Source organism: Podarcis pityusensis, assembly GCF_964106645.2.
Source record: "Podarcis pityusensis genome assembly, chromosome: Z".
NCBI lineage: Eukaryota > Metazoa > Chordata > Lepidosauria > Squamata > Lacertidae > Podarcis > Podarcis pityusensis.
The window spans coordinates 7593659-7613953 of NC_138044.1; the positions used below are offsets into that span (position 1 = coordinate 7593659).

At 46.5% G+C, this 20295-nt stretch overlaps 1 protein-coding gene across 1 annotated transcript in view; it reads right to left on the minus strand.

Annotated features, from left to right (window-relative positions):
* Positions 1-20295, minus strand: part of PAPPA (pappalysin 1) — a 234811-nt gene that overhangs the window by 18397 nt on the left and 196119 nt on the right. Inside the window, exons 19-20 of the mRNA XM_080990779.1 lie at positions 16629-16738; positions 7769-7840 (exon numbers count right to left, since the gene is read on the minus strand). Coding sequence (XP_080846905.1) covers positions 7769-7840; positions 16629-16738 — 182 coding nt within the window. The remainder of the gene's footprint in view (positions 1-7768; positions 7841-16628; positions 16739-20295) is intronic.

Genomic DNA, 20295 nt, shown 5'->3' on the forward strand with positions numbered 1-20295 from the left:
GCATAAACAACACTCTAAAATCATTCATTATAAAATTAATTAATTCAGGCCACTGGCAACCATTGGGCCAGAGCTCCGCGAAGATTGCCGAGGGAGGGAGTCAGGCTGTGCCCTGGCCAAAGGCCTGGTGGAACAGCTCTGCCTTGCAGGCCCTGCGGAAAGATGTCAAGTCCCGCAGGGCCCTGGTCTCTTGTGACAAGAGTGTTCCACCAGATCGGAGCCACAGCCAAAAAAGCCCTGGCTCTAGTTGAGGCCAGCCTAACTTCTCTGTGGCCTGGGACCTTCAAGATGTTTTTATTTGAAGACTGTAAGTTTCTCTGTGGGGCATACCAGGAGAGGCGGTCCCGTAGGTACAAGGGTCCTAGGCCGTATAGGGCTTTAAAGGTTAAAACCAGCACCTTAAACCTGATCCTGTACTCCACCGGGAGCCAGTGCAGCTGGTGTAGCACCGGGTGAATGTGATCTCGCAGCGAAGACCTTGTAAGGAGTCTCGCTGCAGCATTCTGCACCCGCTGGAGTTTCTGGGTCAGTCTCAAGGGCAGCCCCATGTAGAACGAATTACAATAATCCAGTCTGGAGGTGACCATCGCGTGGATCACAGTGGCTAGGTCAGGGCGAGAGAGGTAAGGAGCCAACTGCTTAGCTTGGCAGAGATGGAAAAATGCCGCCTTTGTTATAGCTGCAATCTGCGCCTCCATGGAAAGGGAGGTGTCGAAGATTACACCCAAACTCTTAACGGATGGTGCTGGCACTAATTGTGCCCCCGCAAGAGATGGGAGTTGCCCCCCCAATCCCATATCGCCCCGTCCCAGCCACAGGACCTCTGTCTTCGAAGGATTTAGCTTCAACCGGCTCCCACGTAACCATCCAGCCACAGCTTCCAAACATCTGGTCAGTGTGTCTGGGGCCGAGTCAGGATGGCCATCCATCAACAGATAGAGTTGGGTGTCATCGGCATACTGATGGCAACCCAGCCCAAAACTCCGAACAAGCTGGGCGAGGGGGCGCATAAAGGTGTTGAAAAGCATCGGGGAGAGTATCGCACCCTGAGGTACTCCACACACCAAGGAGTGGCGCGATGACAATTCCCCCCCAAGCGCCACCCTCTGTCCCCGACCAGAGAGAAACGAGTGCAGCCATTGAAGGACTGTGCCCTGGATCCCCACGTCAGCAAGGCGGTGGTCCAGAAGTTCGTGATCGACCATGTCGAAAGCTGCCGACAGATCTAGAAGAATCAGCAGCCCCGACCCGCCTCGATCCAGCTGTCTACGAAGATCATCTGTTAGGGCGACCAGAGCCGTCTCGGTCCCATGACCAGCGCGGAAGCCGGACTGGAATGGATCCAGAGCCGATGTTTCATCCAGAAACCCACCAAGCTGTTCAGCAACCGCTCTCTCAATCACCTTACCCAGGAACAGAAGATTCGAAACCGGGCGGTAATTGGATAGATCTAAAGGATCTAATGATGTTTTCTTTAAGAGCGGGCGCACCACTGCCTCCTTCAGTTCCCCTGGGAATGTCCCCGTGCCAAGGGACAAATTGATGATATCCCCCAGGAGGGCCCGCACCTCGTCTGGACACGCTCTAATCAGCCAAGACGGGCACGGGTCGAGAGGACAGGTGGTGGGCTTTCCAGCTCGGAGGAGTCTGTCCACATCGGCTGGGGATATCCGGTCGAAGTGGTCCAATACTGGACACGAGGACAGTCGAGGGGCCTCCAGTTCCTTTATTGTATCCAAATTGGCAGGGAGGTCATGGCGGAGCAACAAGACCTTCTCTGCAAAAAAGCTCGCAAATGCCTCACAGCTAAGTGTCAAATTGTTATTTAAATTTGGCTGTCCCTCAAGGGACGTTAAAGACCTGATTATACTAAATAATTGCGCTGGGCGAGAGCTAGCGGATGCAATGGAGGCCGAGAAGTATGACTTCTTAGCAGCCTTCACCGCCATCTCGTAGGTTTTCATAAAAGCCCTATAAGATGTTCTTGAGGCTCCGTCACGGGCACCCCGCCATACTCGCTCTAGCCGTCTGAGGTCCCGCTTCATTTTCCAGAGCTCCTCGGTAAACCAGGGAGCCCGGTTTCTGCGGGGTCGCAGAGGGCACTTAGGTGCGATCTCATCGATGGCTGCCAGGAGCTGGGTATTCCAGCCCTCAACAAGCTCAGTCAATGAGTCGCCAGGGGGAGCAAGGTCCCGCAAGGCTTGGCGGAATCTATCAGGGTCCATCAGCCTCTGCGGGCGAGCCCAAATTGGCTTGCCACCTAAGCAGGGTGGGGGCGGAAAGTCAATCCTGGCTTTCAGAGCGTAGTGATCAGACCATGGCACCTTCATCGAAGGAGACATGATCACATCTATACCTACGCCAAAGATCAAATCCAGCGTGTGGCCTGCTTGATGTGTGGGGCCCGAAACAAACTGGGAGAGCCCTAGTGTCGGAGGGGCAGGCTTTCAATAACTACTAGCTATAATGATGTTCCATGTCCAAAGTTGGAGGCAGTATGCCTCTGAATGCCATTTACTAGCATTCAAAGGTGGGGAAAGCGCTGTTGTGCTCAGGTCCTACTTGCAGGCATCTCACTGGGGCACCTGGCTGACCTAGTGAGGACACAATGCTAGGCTAGATGGATCTTTGGCCTGATCCAGAAGCAGGGCTCTTCTTACGCACTTACAACACAGTTGGCTGCTTGCACAAAAATCACACCATTTCATTGTTTCTGCATGAAACTGTCCTGCCTGCTGCTGTTTTTGCAGGTGGGGGTCACTTAATTGCATCCCACAGTTCCCATTATGTGACCATTAGGGCTCTCCTGTTCCACTAATCCTAGATGGAGACACACGCTGTCCTTTCAGAAGAAGAAACTGTCTCTGGAAAATGAAGTAGGGAGCTAAAAGCAGCCCTTGTTTTGTTTGCAGCTAATTAATTGTGTGGGGTTTTGTTTTGTTTTTTAATAGCAGGAGAAATAAAACATAGGGACATCTGAAGAACAATCAGTGAGGACATTTTGGCACTCTTTCCTTTCTGTGGAGCCAAGGTCAAGCTCATAAATATTTCAAGGGGACACTGTGAAACATTTTAGACCCCATAAGTTTTTAAATCACAGTTATTCCCCTCTCTCCATACGCAAACCTGCCCTTGAGGGGCTAGAGGGGAGCATCAATGCCCTTCATTGAGTATCATGACAGGAGAGCTGTCAGCTTGCTCATTGTAAATTTCTAAATTCCTCTTTATTCATTGATGGACTCTAGGGCACTGTACAGCAACACAATACAGTGGTACCTCGGGTTAAATATGCTTCAGGTTACAGATGCTTTAGGTTACAGACGCTTCAGGTTACAGACTCTGCTAACCCCAAAATAGTACCTCGGGTTAAGAACTTTGCTTCAGGATGAGAACAGAAATCGTGCGGCAGCAGTGCAGCGGCAGTGGGAGGTCCCATTAGCTAAAGTGGTGCTTCAGGTTAAGAACAGTTTCAGGTTAAGAACGGACCTCCAGAATGAATTAAGTTCTTAACCCGAGGTACTACTGTACAGTAAAAGAGAAATTGAAACAGCAACAAAACTCTTCCACAGGCCCATCTAGTCCAGCATCGTGTTCTCACACGGGTCACCCAGATGCCTCTGGGAGGCTCACAAGCAGGACGTGAGTGCAACAGTGCTTTCCCCACTGGTGACTCCCAGCAACGGGCATTCAGAGGTTTGCTGCCTCCAACAGCGCAGGGAGAAAATAACCAGTGTAGTTATTTTCCATTGATAGCCTTTGCTGCCATGAATTCATTTAATCTTTCTTCAAAGCCACTATTACTGCATATTTTAGAAACCAGCTTAAAATGCCTGAGATAATGGCATCAAATGAATCACAGAGCCATTCTAGGGAGTGTGTGCCAAAGCCGGGATGCCACCACAGAAAAGATCCTCTCTTTTGTGCATACATACCAGGCTTCCCCAACTGATAGTTGTCAAAGAAGGGCCTTAGTTAAGGATCTTACTGCACAAACAGGATAATACAGGAAGAAGTGTTCCTTCAAGGTATCTAGGTCGTGAGACCTTTAGAACCTTAACGGAGGAATAGGGAAGTTGTGATCCTCCAGCTGTTGTTGTATACCAATTCCCACCATCTTTGGCCTGCAGGCTGGGACTGACAGGAACAGAGGTCAGAGAAAGCTTACGCTGAGTCAGACCAATGGATTTTCTTGCTCAGCACTGCCTACACTGATTGGCAGCATCTCTCCAGGATTTCAGAGAAGGGCCTCTCACACAGCTCTACCTAGCGATGCCATTGGGGAATTGAACCATGGGACCTTCTACGCACAATGCAGATGCTCTACCCCTGAGTTATTGCCCCCCCCATTAGAATGGAAGTCCAGCAGTCTCTGGGGGCCATAGGTTCCCAACCCTGCTTTAAAGGTTAACATCAACACTTGAATCAGGCTCAGGGACGAGTAGGCAGCCAATGTCATTCTTTCAGAGTTGGTATAATATAGTTTCACTTAGCTAAAACATTCAGAATCCAAGCGGCCAGATTCTGAACTAAATTAAACTTTTGAATAATCTCAAGGGGCTCATGCCTTTTAGAAGTTCATAAATGAAGAAGGGGTCTCAGGCATATTCCAGTCTTGGGCATACTCCTGTTGTCAAGGATAAACATCCAAGTCCTTCAACCCAACCCACAAATACAGATGATTGTAAAATTATGATTTCTACGTTCCACATTATCTTCCCAAGATGACAAACATATGGTTCTGAAGCGATCACCCAACCAGGAACTTACCAGAACCAGGCCTGATTAGCTTCATTAAAGTGGTTATTTCATGTGCTTACAGACCACACCTTGGAATATGACTCCTGGTTTGTAAGCAATCTATGGCTTGCTTTATAAAAACCATACTTTACTGTGTTTTGATGGAATGGGAAACTATGGTTTGATGGCTGGACAATTTCTTAAGTTGCAAGGAAAGGAGAAGAAGAAGGAAGGGAAGAGGGAGGTAGGGAGATCTCTTCTGATCTCTCTCCATGAGCTTGGAGCAGACTTCTCCAAGCTGGTTCCTTACAGATGATGTCAGACAACAACTCCTATAACACCCAGCCAGCATGACCAATGGTCACAGATGATGGAGGTTGTAGTCTGAGAACATCTGAAGGGCAACAGCTTGGGGAAGACTGGCTAGGAGGATCATTTGAATACATTCACATGTGTACACCTTGGCATCTTTTGATTGCACATTGTTGTGTGGTTGTTGTTTGCCTTCCTCCAAGGTGCTCAGAGCTCCATCTTTCACACCATCATCCCTTTTCTTTAGCTTTGCAATGACTTTAAGCAAACATAGGAGACCTACTGGAAAATTCACACACATACCCTTAATCAAATCTTGTAGCTGTACCAGGGAGTGAAAATAACACGTCTTGGCCAAAACTATGCCTGTATGCACATACACACCTCAAGAGCGAGTGAGCTAATTTCAAGGAGATGAGTTAAGTGCAAAGCGTAAACACAGATCTATTAATGGAGCAGTGAGACAACTTCTAATCATAGGTATTAAGATTCTCTTTCATCTCTTCCTCCCTTTGTTTTCAATCCTCTGCTTCCTATATACGTGGTCTTTTCTCTAAAGGGGGGGACTGGAATTTGTTGCAGGTAATTTTTAGTTCAAGGAAAAGTGTGAAATGAGTGATGTAAGTGTCACCAGAAAGCTCTAAGGTGAGAAGAGGTAATAAAGAAAAGAGAAACAGTGGGGGTTATTTTTTAAGAGTTTAAGGTTTTTGAAGACACTGGATTTTGGGGAAAGGCTGTAGCTCAATGGCGGAACATCTGCTTTGCACACTGAAGGTTCCAACTCTTGGCATCTCCAGGTAGGGCTTGGAATGCCTCCTATCTGAAACCCTGGAGAGCCACAATACCAAGCTATATGGTCTGACTTAGTGGATGGCAGCTCTCTATGTTCTTATTTAAAATCAGCTCTGAAGGCCGGAGTCTTAATTTATTATTAGGCAAATGGTCATAGCTCAGTGGTAGAGCATCTGATTTGCATGCAGAAGGCCCTAGGTTCAATCCTTGAGATCTCCAGGTAGGATTAGGAATGTCTTAAACTCTAGACCAGTAGTTCCCAATTAGGGGTCCAGGAACTCCTCGGGGTTTGTGGAACGCACTAGGGGGTCTGCGGCCCCATCCCTTGCCTCCTCCCCAACTAATTTTTTGTCATTTTTGTATCGTAATATCACAAATTTTATTGTCTGTTTTAGCACGGTGCAATTTTTCAATATATTGGCCAAAATAGGTTTTGAAATCACATCACGGTAACGATTTTGACCCAGCAATACAGTGGTACCTCAGGTTACAGACGCTTCAGGTTACAGACTCTGCTAACCCAGAAATAGGACCTCGGTTTAGGAACTTTGCTTCAGGATGAGAACAGAAATTGTGCAGCGGTGGCATGGCGACAGTGGGAGCCCCATTAGCTAAAGTGGTGCTTCAGGTTAAGAACAGTTTCAGGTTAAGAACGGACCTCCAGAACGAATTAAGTTCTTACCCCGAGGTACCCCTGTACACAGCAATATAGCACACCTCGTGCGAGGGAGAGCAGAGCAGCCGATTTCAAGGCACTGCCAACATCACACAATGATCTCTGTGGAAAACACTGCTGATCTTAGCTGCCTTCCCTCATGCTGAGGGAGACCAGAGCAGACAACTGCAAGGTGCTGCCTTCCCCTCACACTGACAGAGAACAGTATCGCCCATACTTCAAGGCCCTGTGGCACTGCCTTCCCCTGGTGGAGCAGCTATTCTCAGTCAGCAGGAAAGCAGCAGTAGCAGCCACAGTGGACTTGCAACTTTGCTGGCTGCCACCACTGGCTGCCCTAGCTTGATGGTCCCCCATCCCCATCGCCTCCCCCTCAAACCATGTGTTGGAGTGGCTCCGCTTTCTCTCCTCTCCCCACCCATTTGATCTCCACAGCTGCTCCTTCCCTCACCCCCATGCCTGATCTCTAATTTCAGACACAAGGAACTAACTCAAGGAGCTCGAACTTGGTCCAGTAGCAAATTGGCAACCAGTGCAGCTCTCTCAGCTGGCAAGTAACATGTGCCTAGTAGCTTGCTCCTGCGAGCTGCCTGGCCACCACATTCTGCTATAGCTGCAGCTTCTGGATCACATACAAGGGAAGCCTCATGCAAAGTGCACTGTGTACTCAACAGCGTTTCAATAGGAACAATGAATTCCTCTTGCTAGGACAGGGGTAGGGAGCTGGATCTGCCCAGTGGGTCAGATTCTTATCTCCTGAACCCCTTGCAGGCAAAGTTTGACATCATTTAAGGTCAGATTACACTTTGCGGGGGGGGGGGGGGTTTGCCTTCAGAGATATTGTAGAGCATGCTTCAAGGGGATCCACAAAACTCCATAATCAGCTGATGCATCTTATTAATTAGTGAGCCAGTGTAGTGAGCCAGGTTAAGAGCGGTGGACTCATAATCTGGTGAACCGGGTTCGATTCCTCGCTCCTCCACATGCAGTTGCTGGGTGACTTTGGGCCAGTCACACTTCTCTGAAGTCTCTCAGCCTCACTCACCTCACAGAGTGTTTGTTGTGGGGGAGGAAGGGAAAGGAGGTTGTTAGCCGCTTTTAGACTCCTTAGGGTAGTGATAAAGCAGGATATCAAATCCAAACTCCTCCTCCTCCTCCTCCTCCTCCTCCTCCTCCTCCTCCTCCTCTACTTAGTATTGCTTGGTTTAACACACACATGCACACATATGCAAGAGTTGGCTCATGGATGCTCACCTCACAACCCTTGATGCAGTGGATCAGTGCAGGATGAGGATACCACTTGAGTTCAGCGGTGCAGACAACGTTCTAGATGGAGGAAAGGAAGCATGGAGACATTAGGAACAGAAGGAACTGTCTTATATCAAGTCAGACTCACTGGTCTATCTGGCTCATTACAGCTATGGTTAAAACTTTAAAAAGCTCACAACTGTGCCCCAAACCATGTCCGGATTTTCACTTTTTAAATATGGCAACCCTGTTCCTGGAGATTGAACCTGCGGTGGTCTGCATACAAAGCATGTGCTCTATCAACTGAGCTACAGCCACAGATGGCACAGCACATTTCGTTAGGGTGTGTGTGCACCCTGGGATTTTTTAAAGTGCAAACATTTATTGAGTACATACTCATACTAATACAGGACATCATTTTTATTCATCAGAGTAAAAAGACTAAAACTTAATGAAACTTTAAAATAAATAAATGAACAACTAAACTTTACTTTTTTAAAAAATGCAAACTTTAAAAATGAGACACAAAAGCAAATTTTTGCTGTACTGATAAAAAGGTGTACACAAAAATATAGTCCATTTCATGATCTTTATCTTTAACCATATGATGAGTGAACCTAATATGGTAGAATATGAAATCCTTCCTAGGCTTGAGTGACTGAAGAGTTCTGTGAAAGTCAAAGGCTTTTGTATGCCATAGCTGCATTCATGGAACATTTGAAAATCACCTTGAGGCAAACATAAAATGTGAAGAATTATTATTATTATTATTATTATTATTATTATTATTATGTGGCAGGCTAGACTGTTCAGCTGATGTATCAGAATGAATAAACTGGAATACATGTTAATTGACTAAAGAAGTCAATTAAGTGGGCAGCATTATGGTAGGGGAGGAACTCCCAATTTGAATAAAAGGGTCATCTGAGAAGAAGGTTCCCCTCCTGTGTGTGAGAAAATTGGGGCACCATGTTTAAGAGGAGGCTTCCTGTGATACACATGTGCATCACCTAAAAAAGAAGGAATGCTTTTCTAAAGTTAGCACCATTTTTCATCATATGCAAATTGATGTAGATTGATGTAGTGTTGTCCAGCGGCGTAGGAAGGGGGTGGGGGCGGACCACCCCGGGTGCCCTCACTGAGGGGGATGTCATTCGGTGCGCCGCCTACCCACGATTCCCAAGCCTACCCCGAGCCATCGGGGTAAGGGGGGAGCTGCACCACTTTGCTGGCGGGATTCCCCCCTTCACCCTTCATTTTGACAGCTTGGGAGTTGGGGGCTGGCACGCCAAATGTCTACCATGGGTGGTTTGCTCCGCCCCTGTGAGCAGCTTGCTCCCTCCCCCCCAGCTGCAGGTCGCGCACGCCGCTCCAGACACTCGAGCGGCTATCCCGTGCCTGGAAGGGCACCCTCCATGCCATGCCCCCTTCAGGATCGCACCCGCCCTGGGCAGCGCAGGCATATGCTCCACCGCTGGTGTTGTCTCTAAGGTTAGTTCTTCTTAGAATAGATCAACTGAAATTGAAGGGCGTAGCTAATATGATGTTCAAGACATAAGGCAGTAAAATCCTGTTAGCGTCTCTCCCCATTCTTATCTGTAATAATATAATGCGTAAGTAAGTAAGTAGTACTTTTACTTCTGTGCCCCTCTTGTTATGTATCCTTTGGGATACGCACACGGCAAACCCGGAAGTATATTTCCAGGTTTTGCCATGTGCGTATGTGCAGAAGTGCTCTATCGTGCCATGTGTGCATGCACAACAGGAACCTCCGGTTGCAGAAACCTCAGGATCCGACCAGAGCTCCGGAACGGATTCCGTCTGCAACCAGAGGTACCACTGTACTAATAATGTGCTGTTGTTTAATGACACCCAAAATCAGCTGCCTGAGGTCACGACTTCCCTCTGCCTAATGATAGAGCTGCTCCTGTACCTGAAGATCACTCACTGGTGGCATTTATTTTGCATGTGTTCAGTCTCATCAGGTTTTTACGAAAAGTGTGGTGGTCTATGCACACACACATACATTACCCTTTCCCCCTGCTAATTCTGAAGGCTAATTTAATCTGTCTGTGGGGAAACCTTGGTGTGTTTTTACAGTTTCGGTCATTTGAGGCTTACCTGGTATGTGCTAGAAAAAGGACTTTTATACTATCTGCACAGGGCTGTTTATCTTTCCGATGCACTCGGATTTTCCACTATTACTCAGGGCCCAGATTGCTCCACCTGTCTTGCAACAGGCCTGGTCTGTGTGAAATGGAAGGGAAAGGAGTCTGGGGAAGGCCGGGCAGGGGGGCGGGGAGGAGGAGAGCCCCGTGCTGTTTATTTGCTGAGTGAGCGAGAAGACTGCAAAATTCAGCAGGGGCCCCCCTTTCTTGGGTCAGATGCCTTCCCAATTGAGTCCTTGACAACCCTCTGGAAACTGAAGGGCCGGTGCTTGCCACAAACAGGAAGATAGTATTTCATTTCATTTCAATCTCTTATTTACTGCAAGATGAGGAATAGAGGAGCATGTTCTTATTTTTAATATTTGGAAAGATTGATGAAGTCATCAAGATGGGCCTCAGGATAATGAGAAGCAGGAAAAGCAACAGATTCTATCCCCTGAACCCTTAGGGCGAACCAGCTTAGAGGTGCCAATAATTCCTCTCACCTTATCTGGTGGGTGGTGTTGCGGCCAGAGCATGGGCCCTGCAGTGATCTGGTGAGGGGGGCGGGGTTTAACTGACCGCCTACTGGCGATTGACCTGAGCCCGCAGGTCTTGGATGGGCTTTCCCTGGGGGCAGGCCCAGCCAGCCAATCAGCACCAGCTGGGCTTGCTCCCGGGAGAAGCAGTATAAATTGTGGCCCAGCCTGGCAGTCCCTTCTTCTGCCGCATCTCCCTCCCTCTAATTTTGTTGCAATTCATACTTGCTATGGATCATGTTGGCTGCCATATTGGGGCCAGGCAGGAATTTTTCCACTTGGCAAATTGGCACCGGCCATTTGGTTTGCCTACCTCATAGCAATCATTACAACTTCGTGAGGTTAGGTACTGGGTAAGCCTTGGTTTTGGCTGGAGGGGAGGTTGTAGCCTCTGCTTGCCCTTCCTTGGTTAATGGTATCCTGTTAAAGGGATCCATGAGGAGTGGCTTCTGTCTGACATCCAGGCAGGGGCTAGGGCTATGACACTCCTCCAACAGTGACCCCTTGGGGGTACCCTATCTTATGTAGGTCATAGAGCCGCCTAGTGGTGATTTACCCTTAGATGCTGTCCCAGGCTGGAGTGATATAATTTGGCTTCACCCGATGCCTATGCCAAGCAGTTCACAACTGTAACTGATTGTGACCTACTGGAACCCATAAAACTATATGCTGTTGTCTCATTTGGTTATTCACTCCTTAGGGATCTGCGGAGTCAGGGAGACTTGGCACACAAGGGAGAAGAAGATAGCAAGACTTTCTCTTCCATACAGTCAAAAAACATCCCTAATAGAGTGGCATTTCCAGACATCCTCTTTGACAAAAGCAGAGAAGGAGGCTAGTGTGGCACAGGGGTAATTTCCACTCAGCCTGAAACGCGCTGGGTGATCTTGGACCAGTTCATTATCAACCTAACCTACCTCGTGTACACCGCTTAGAGATTTTTGACGTATGAAACGATTCAGAAATGCTTTTAAAATAAACAAGATTACAGCCTTAAAGTTTTTCCAAGTGGAAAGAATGACTGTTGCTATTCTTCCTCTTAATAATATTTATTTGAAGACGGCAATACCAAGTCCTTGTGCTAACAGCAGCAGCAGCTGCAAGGCAAATGTGTGTCGGCTGCAGCAAATGCCAGTGTGTTACATTTGGCCCCAACCTGGTTTCAATTCCAGAGGGAAAGTTTTCAAGGTGGTAACAGGCATCGTAAAAGTCTAATGGCCCTGTCTTATATAACACTCACTCTCAGCTGGCTAACCAGTGGCTGTGGCACTGCAAATGACCCCCATACACTGCTTTCTGGCCACTGATGTTGTCTACAAGACACACCTATGTCATACAGGTGCCATGGGTGTCCTCCAACCCCCAACACCTACAGCTGCCTTCAATTTTACACCTGCAATCTAGCCCATATTTCCTTTGTAGCCATCCCTACCATTGTATTTGTTAAACCTGTGCTGTGAGTTTTGGGCATTCTGTCTCCCAGAGGTAGGCATATAAAGGGAGATAGCTGCACACTGCTTCAGTGGCCTGCTACAGAAGATCTTCAATTGAATTCTAGTGGTTTGGGAAATGTATTCCTTTCATAAAGGCCTCAATTTATGCTTATTGTGGGAGTGGGGGGGGGGTGCAAGTTTGTAGGTGATTGCAGCAACCCAGTGATCTTAATCCCTAGAAGAGAAGTGGTATTTCAATCCATGTTACAGGCAAATGAGGTGAGGACAGTAAGGGTAAAGGACATTTTCCTCCTTCATCATCTAAACAAATCTGAATTAGGGCTGAACATAAACAACTTGCTTCACTCCATGATCATTTCCTTGAGTGTTGTAAAGCACTATTCATTTTTAGCTGTTTTCAACACTCATTTCCAACATAGGAGTGTTATTCCAGTCATCTTCTTTGTTTACATTGCCATCTTCACCCTCACTGTCCTAATTTGCACTATTTCATTCCATTGCCTGTGGAAGCCCATTTGAATGCCTCAGTATCACTAACCAACATCTGGTGTGGCAGCATCATAGAAACACTTGTAGATAAAAGCTTAGTTTGCATGTAACACTAAACCATGGTTAAACATAGTTAAACCATAGTTAAGTTGAGGTGTCTGGCGGATGATCACTTAAACCTTGTTTTATTACATAATAGTTAAAAGCACCAGTGAGAGCAGATGAGACATGAGAGTGGTTTGAATTTTTTGTCACTCTTCACTTAAGTTAAAATTAAAGAGGTCTGGATTTGTACAAAATGCAAAGCTATAACTATGGTTTATAAATGAATCATAAACCTTGGTTAGTGGACAACCTTCAAGTTTTTAACGCTTGATGTTTAGCTCTGTTTTCATTTTACAGTGGTACCTCTGGATACGAACAGGATCCGTTCCGGAGCCCCGTTCGCATCCTAAAGTAAACGTAAGATGCAACTGCGTGTCTGTGCATGCGCGGGTCGCATTTTGCCGCTTCCGTGCATGCGCGTGACATCATTTTGAGCATCTGCGCATGTGTGAGCAGCAAAACCCGGAAGTAATGTGCTCCATTACTTCTGGGTTGCCGTGGAGCGCAACCCGAAAATATTCATCCCGAAACTACTTCAACCCAAAGTATGACTGTATGTTGGAAGCTGCCCGAGAGTGGCAGGAGCAATCCAGTCAGATGAGCGGGGTACAAGCAAGCAAGCAAACAAACAAACCATAGTTAAAAAACCATAGTTAAGCTGCTGGGCTGGGTTAACACATAACGCTAAACCATGGTTTAGATTTTGTGTGAACTAGGTCATATTTTTGTGGATTGTCACAGCCAACTGGATTGAACAGCCATGTGGGCAATGAAGTTGAGGACAATGAGGGCAATGAATGGCAAATGAGGGCAAGAAGGAGGAGCAGCCAGAGGAAGAAAGGGATTCTGAAGAGAATTGAAACAGTGCAAATCTTCAGGCAAGGGAGCACCCTATCAGTGATTTGTCCAGCTGCATTGAACATGTGACTTTTGAAACAAATGATCAAAATTAAGGAATAGTCATCACACCCCTAATCTGAATTGATTTTCTGCATGCCTCTTCCCACTGAGGGTGAGAGTGACTTGTATTTTTTCCTCCTTTTTTTGGTCTGTATTCCTGGAATACTTCAGCCTTTCTCTCCGTCACCTCCCCGCAATCTGGGCCGCTTTCCCCTTTTTACTACCAGTTATTTCCCCTCCTCTGGCTACCTAATGAGCCCTCCAGGGATATGTAGGTATAAAACTCGTTATGGCTTCTTTCAAGAGACGGCATCAATAAAGGAGGACAGAATGGGGAGGGAGGGGGGAGGGGAAAGCTACAACACTTTCAAGCCAGGATTTTTATTTCACAGTGAATTACAAAACCAAAAAACCAACCCCCCTGAAACCCCACTTGAAAGTCTATATGGTGAGAAAGAGCCTCTAAAATGTAGATAAGGAAGTTTCTAATGTGTTGTGTGGTGCAAAGAGTGACAGGAGGCCCTGTAAGTGGGGGTAGGCTGTTATTATTGTAGGCCACCCACTCTCTGGTCCTATTCTCTGCAAGAAATTGCCCCAATGGCCATGATAGATATGTAAATTCCAAATTTATCTTGAGGTCTGAGGTCGGTCATTCCTCCCTTCCTTTATTTTGTTTCCAAATCTGGATGCTCAAGGACTCTGTTCAGCCTGCTATTTTAAGAGGACCCACCTGATTTGGACTTCACAGGCAAATGTACAAATCTGGAGCTAGTTCTCGTGCCAGTTTTTTACACACACACCCTTTGCAATAGTTCTCAATTCAATAAATGTACCCGAGTGTGTACAAAACTGCATGCTTCAGATTAAAAAGCATATGAAAAATGCATACCTGAGGTAAAACGGTGTACAATTCAGCCCAGAAAAAGTGCAAAAATAATGGGAATTTTTATGTGTTTAAAAGATAAATAAATCATAGACTGATGGGGAAGCAGGGAGCAGATTTATGGATTAACAGAAGTGAATGGCATGGACCAGAAATAGACTGTGAATGCTCTATCCCTATCTTCAGAACAGCCAATTCAATGACAAGGTTTTTGAGTTAGCAATCTTAGAAAATGTGCAATCTGAAAGAAACCTAGAGCCCTCTGACATGGAATGTTGGAAGATCCAGGACAGATAAAAGAAAATACTTCTTCGCAGAGTGCCTAGTTAGACTATGGAACTCGCTGCCACAGGAGGCAGTGATGGCAACAAGCCTAAATGACTTTTTTAAAAGATTAGATAAATGCATGGAGAGGGGCATCAGTGACTACTAAACATGTTGGCCATGCTCTGCCTCTACAGTTGGAGGAACAATGCTTCTGAATACCAGTTGCTGGAAATTACAGCAGCCAAGAGTGCACTTGTGCTCAGGTCCTGCTTGTGGGCTTTCTTCCTATAGAGGCATCTGGTTTGCCACTGTGGGAAAAGGCTGACAAAAGGGATGGACCATTGACTTGACCCAGCAGGCTCTTCTTATGTTCTTAAGATAAACGAAGCCTGAGAATTTGGACTTCTGGGAGAAGTGGAAGGTGATAGGAGATCGAAACTCATTGTTTACTGAGCATTCGACCTGACCTGATTACAGTCAGTTTAGATGGCACAGACTACTGAATGAACATTCATCCTGAGTTGTTTGCAAGGAGACTAGGTAGCATTGTAGGAAGATTAGATGATAGCCAAGGGCCACCCAAACCTCCCAGTGCTTTCCCCTATCACTGACCTTTCTGATTGCAAAAAATCCTTTCTCCTCTGGAAATACAAATCAGCTATAATTGCGCAGCCTAAATTTGTTGGCAAGTGACTGACCCCTACCTGAAAGCAAGTCACTGCTTGAATGTGGCTAACAATACTAATAATAATTTATATGCTGCCCATCTGACTGATTTGCCCCAACTGCTCTGGGCAACAACTTAAAACATCAAACAAGGTAAAACATCAAACATTAAAAAGTTCCCTTCAGATATTTTCTAAAAGCCAGATAGTTGTTTATTTCCTTGACACTTCATGGGAGGGCATTCCACAGGGAGTGCACAACTACCAAGAAGGCCCTCTGTCTGGTTCCCTGTAACTTCTCACAGTGAGGGAACCACCAGAAGGCCCTCAGAGCTGGAACTAAGTGTCCAGGCTGGATGATGGGGGGTGGAGACACTCCTTCAGGCATACATGGCCAGAGCCATTTAGGGCTTTCAAGGTTAGCACCAACATTTTGAATTGTGCTCGGAAATGTACTGCCTCTCCATCACATTTGTACACTTGCCCATAATACCATAAGGATAAGCATGTATGGCTAGTCCAGGATCATGCTTCCCTCACTGGGATCCCCTAGGTAATGAGTTTATAGAGCATTCATCCTGATTCGCATGCACAGTGCTTATGCAGTGGTCAAACTAGGTCCAGTCTTTAGTGACCATTTGTTCTGATGTGTGGATTGGCTATATGACAATGAACATACATAATGACTTACATATCCTCCCATTAGTCATTTGTCCAAGCCACACTTTCCTATGCTTTTCTCCATCACTTTCCGAACAAAAAAGGGAGTCCAGTTGTTGTTGGGGGTTTTTAAGGTAGATTTGTTGCATGATGGCATGTTTTAACTCACTAATCCACCTTAAAAGTGCAAACCTAAAATTCTAGTGTGCATTTTAATCCCTTCTATAAGATAACAGCAGTCTGGAAGAACTCAGTGACCAATTAGAGTCATGAAGGCAACAAGACACTGTGTCTGGTATTTAGGGGTAGGCTACTTATGAACTAGCAGCACCACTTTGTGCCAAAGATTGAGGGGACCACATGTGTGTGGTTGGGAGAAGGCCCATACTGTCAGTAGGAGGCTGGGTGTTACCCTGTGCCCCAGCGCCCCACACAGAAGGGATAGGCCAGGCAATGTGCCGTGCCTCATCCCCACACTGCAGAACCCTGCCCCATGTTGTCGGGAGGCAGCCGTGTGCCAGAGCACCCCATGGTTGGGAGGAAGCTGGGTGCCATCAAGTGGTGAACATCAAGTTGCTGTTTATTATCCTGGCCATTGCTGACTGATGGTCTTCTCCCTGACCATGAATTTGCCCAGTTCCGCTTTCAAGACTATCTGCTGGGTTTGTTGCAACCAAACCTACCTAGGAAGCCCATGAGGGGGTCAATGTTCCACAACAATCTATCCATCAAATCACACTTGGGACTATCCACTGACCTTCACTCTTGGAGGGTTCATCCAGTGCTGGATGTCTTGTAATGTCTCGTTGGCACGCAACAGGATGGGCTCACTAGGATGGTCTGGGCACAAGATGGTACATTCAGCTCCTTCAAAAAGGAAGATAGGAAGATTGGAGAGGGGAGGCCCCATTATATATTTATTTTTTAAAGTGGTATACCACTTGATTTTAAAAGAAACCTCTAAGCAGTATTCAACCCCCAAGCAGTTTATTAATCACCCATTCATTGTACACAACATTTTTATGTCACTTACTCCAAAAATATTTCTATGTGATTTACATAAAATTGCATAAAATGCTCATTTAAAATAGCAATAAAAGCCGACTTTAAGAATATAATAAAATTATCAAAATATAGATACAAATCAACAGAATTTAAAAACAAATGTGCATAATAAAATGTATGGGGAGGCTCACCTAAATAACAACAAAAAGAAAGAAAGCATTATAACAAAGGCTTGGCCTAAATATCAATAGACAGGGAGTTTCAGAGAATAGATGCTGCCAGATCTTCCAGCTCAGACAAGACAGAGGAGATGGTTCATACACACGGGGCCATTAGCACCAAGCACACTTGGGGAACCACTGGGCTCCATACACCCATCCCCACTGACACTTTCTGCTACCTCCCACGCTGGAAGACTGGATTTGTGATTTAACCACAAGAAGTCCTCAGATGTTACTATGTATGTGCAGATCACCAAGGTTAATTTAGATGGCTGGTGGTCACAGCAACCTACTGGGTGCCAAAGTGCAACTGCTGCCTGCTGATGCTACCAGCAGCCTGTAAACCAGAGGTGAAAGTGAGCTTCCAACATATGAGGGCCCCACTGTAGCAGGGTAAGGAGTTGCCAAGTCCCCTTGCACCTGGAGCTGGCACTGCACCCACACTGGACTAGTCACCACAAAGAAGCAAAAGGAGTGGGGTGGAGTTCTCCAATGTGGGACTATCTTTGTAGGTGAGGAATGGGGAATCTTTTTCACCTGGGGGTACACTCCCTCAAGGGCAAGTTTAAAGAGGGGCCACATGCCAAGCAGTACCAAAAGCAGACATGGCTAGACATGTACCATGTCCATATTTCATCCAGGCATGAAAGACAGCATTAGTCACAATTCACAGACACACTACAGCCAGCCTTGTGAAAATCACTAGAGGGTCAATGAGGGAAGCCACTGGGGATGAGGTTCCCCACCCTAGTTCTAAAATCTGGCAGCAGAGCTGACAGGATCAGAGGGGGCTTATCTTAACAGGGGAAAGAGCACAACCATTTGCCAGGAAAATGAGAAGGGGAGAGTCTTCCCAGCAAGAAGCCAAATCACCCTTGTCATGGGCCCAGACTAACAAAATGAAATTTAATAGGGACCAATGTGAAGTTCTGCAGATGCACAAATCTAAGATGGGGGACACCTGGTTTGCCAGTAGTACATGTGAAAAGGATCTAGGGGTCTTGGTGGACCACAGGCTTAACATGAGCCAAAAGTGTAATGCAGCAGCAAAAACAGCTGATGTTATTCTAGGCTGCATTAACAGTATAGTGTCCAGATCAAGGGAAGTCATAGTATCATTCTATTCAGCCTTGGTCAGACCACACCTGGAGTAATGTGTCCAGTTCCAGGTGCCACAATTTAAGAAGGATATTGACAAGCTGGAAAGTGTTCAGAGGGGCGACCAAGATGATCAAGGGTCTGGAAACCAAGCCTTATGAGGAGCGGTTGACGGTGCTATGTATGTTTGGCCTGGAAAAGAGGAGACTGGGAAGAGATAGAATACCATCTTCAAATATCTCAAGGGCTGTCACATGGAAGACGGAGCAAGGTTGTTTTTTCCTGCTTTGGAGAGTAGGAGTTGAACCAATGGCTTGAAGTTACAAGAAATGAGATTCCAACTACGCATCAGGAAGATCTTTCTGACAGTAAGAGCTGTTCAACAGAAGAATGGTCTCCCTTGGGAATTTGTGGGCTCTCCTTGCTTGGAGAGTTTGGATGTCCATCTGTCATGGATTCTTTAGTTGAGATTTATGCATTGCAGGGGGTTGGACTAGATGACCCTTGGGGTTGGTTCCAATGCTATGATTCTGAATGTTTTGAATGGAAGGATGGGGGCCAGTTGAGCCAGTAGCACCTACCACCTACATGAATTCCAAATTTGGGCTGTGATGATAAGCTCAGGTCCACTAACCAGGAAGCATCATAATCCATGAACTGCAGCACAGAGAAGGAGCAGCATCACTGATACCCAAAGGCATTGTGTCTAAAATCTGCTCACCACTGCAACAGGCATGCCCAGCAGATGAGTGACCAAATGCTAGATTGCATGCCAGAGGCCTCTTCCTTTAAGGATCTCCATTCTCCAGCAAAGGCAGTCAGGCTGAATGACTATACAATAGCTCAACCTGCAACCAGCCCATGTTGGAGAAGGTTGCCTCTTCCTTGGTACCTGTCCAGGGTTCTGAAGGGCTTGGCATTGGCCACTCTCTTTCCGGAGTGGATGCAAATGCCTTGCCCCTCAGTCCCCTGTACTGGCTGGCTGCTATGGACCCCTGCCTGCATCCTCTTCTGAGAGCCAGTGTGGTGTAGTGGTTAAGAGCAGTGGACTCGTAATCTGGTGAACCGGGTTGGCTTCCCCGCTCCTCCACATGCAGCTGCTGGGTGACCTTGGGCTAGTCTCTTGGGCTAGTCTCTCAGCTTCACTCACCTCACAGAGGGTTTGTTGTGGGGGAGGAAGGGAAAGGAAATTGTTAGCCACTTTGAGACTCCTTAGGGTAGAGATAAAGTGGGATATCAAATCCAAACAACCCTTCTTCTTCTTCTTCTTCTTCTTCTTCTTCTGCACTCCAGCTTGGGTTCTTCTCCTCATCAGGACTTGATGCAGATCACTTGTACCCAATCTCATAAACTGAAAGCCAGAAGCAAGGCTACTGCACAAACAGGGAAGTTGCCCATATACAGTATGCTGCTGGATAGCTCACTTTTTATGAGTACAGTGGTACCTTTAGTTGCGTTCCGCTCTTGTTATGGACTTTCAGCTTACGAAAGCAGAAAACCCGGAAGTGTTTACTTCTGGATTCTCCATGTGCGCATGCGCAGAAGCAATCTGCACGCTTCACACATGCACAAAAGCGCTCAACTGTGCCTCACACATGTGCAGAAGAGGCACTCCTGTTGCAGACTTTTTGGGTTGCGAACGGCACCCTGAAATGGATTAAGTCCTCAACTAGAGGTACCACTGTATGTAAGTGCCCTGCAAACTTTTGGGAAAGACCTGGTTGTATACAACACCAGTTTAGAAAGTTCACTCCGTAAGTATGTGGACATTGCAGGACACATGCAGATGAACAACCCAGTTCTTAGTAAGGAAACCAATGCAGTGTAATACTTAGACTGTTGAACTAGGACCCAGGAGACTGGGATTCAAACACACACTATGAAGCCCTGGGGTGACCTTGGGCTGGTTGCTGTTGCCTCTCAATCTATTCTAATTTACAGAGGAAAATTTTGAAGGAGGAAGAAAGCATGTACGTTAGCTCGCCTGCCTTAGAGGAAAAGTGGGATATAAATATAACAGTTATGATGATCAATAATTGAGAATATAAAATAGAGATGGGGAGAACCATGTAGTTCCCAAAAGCCTGTTGAATTACCATG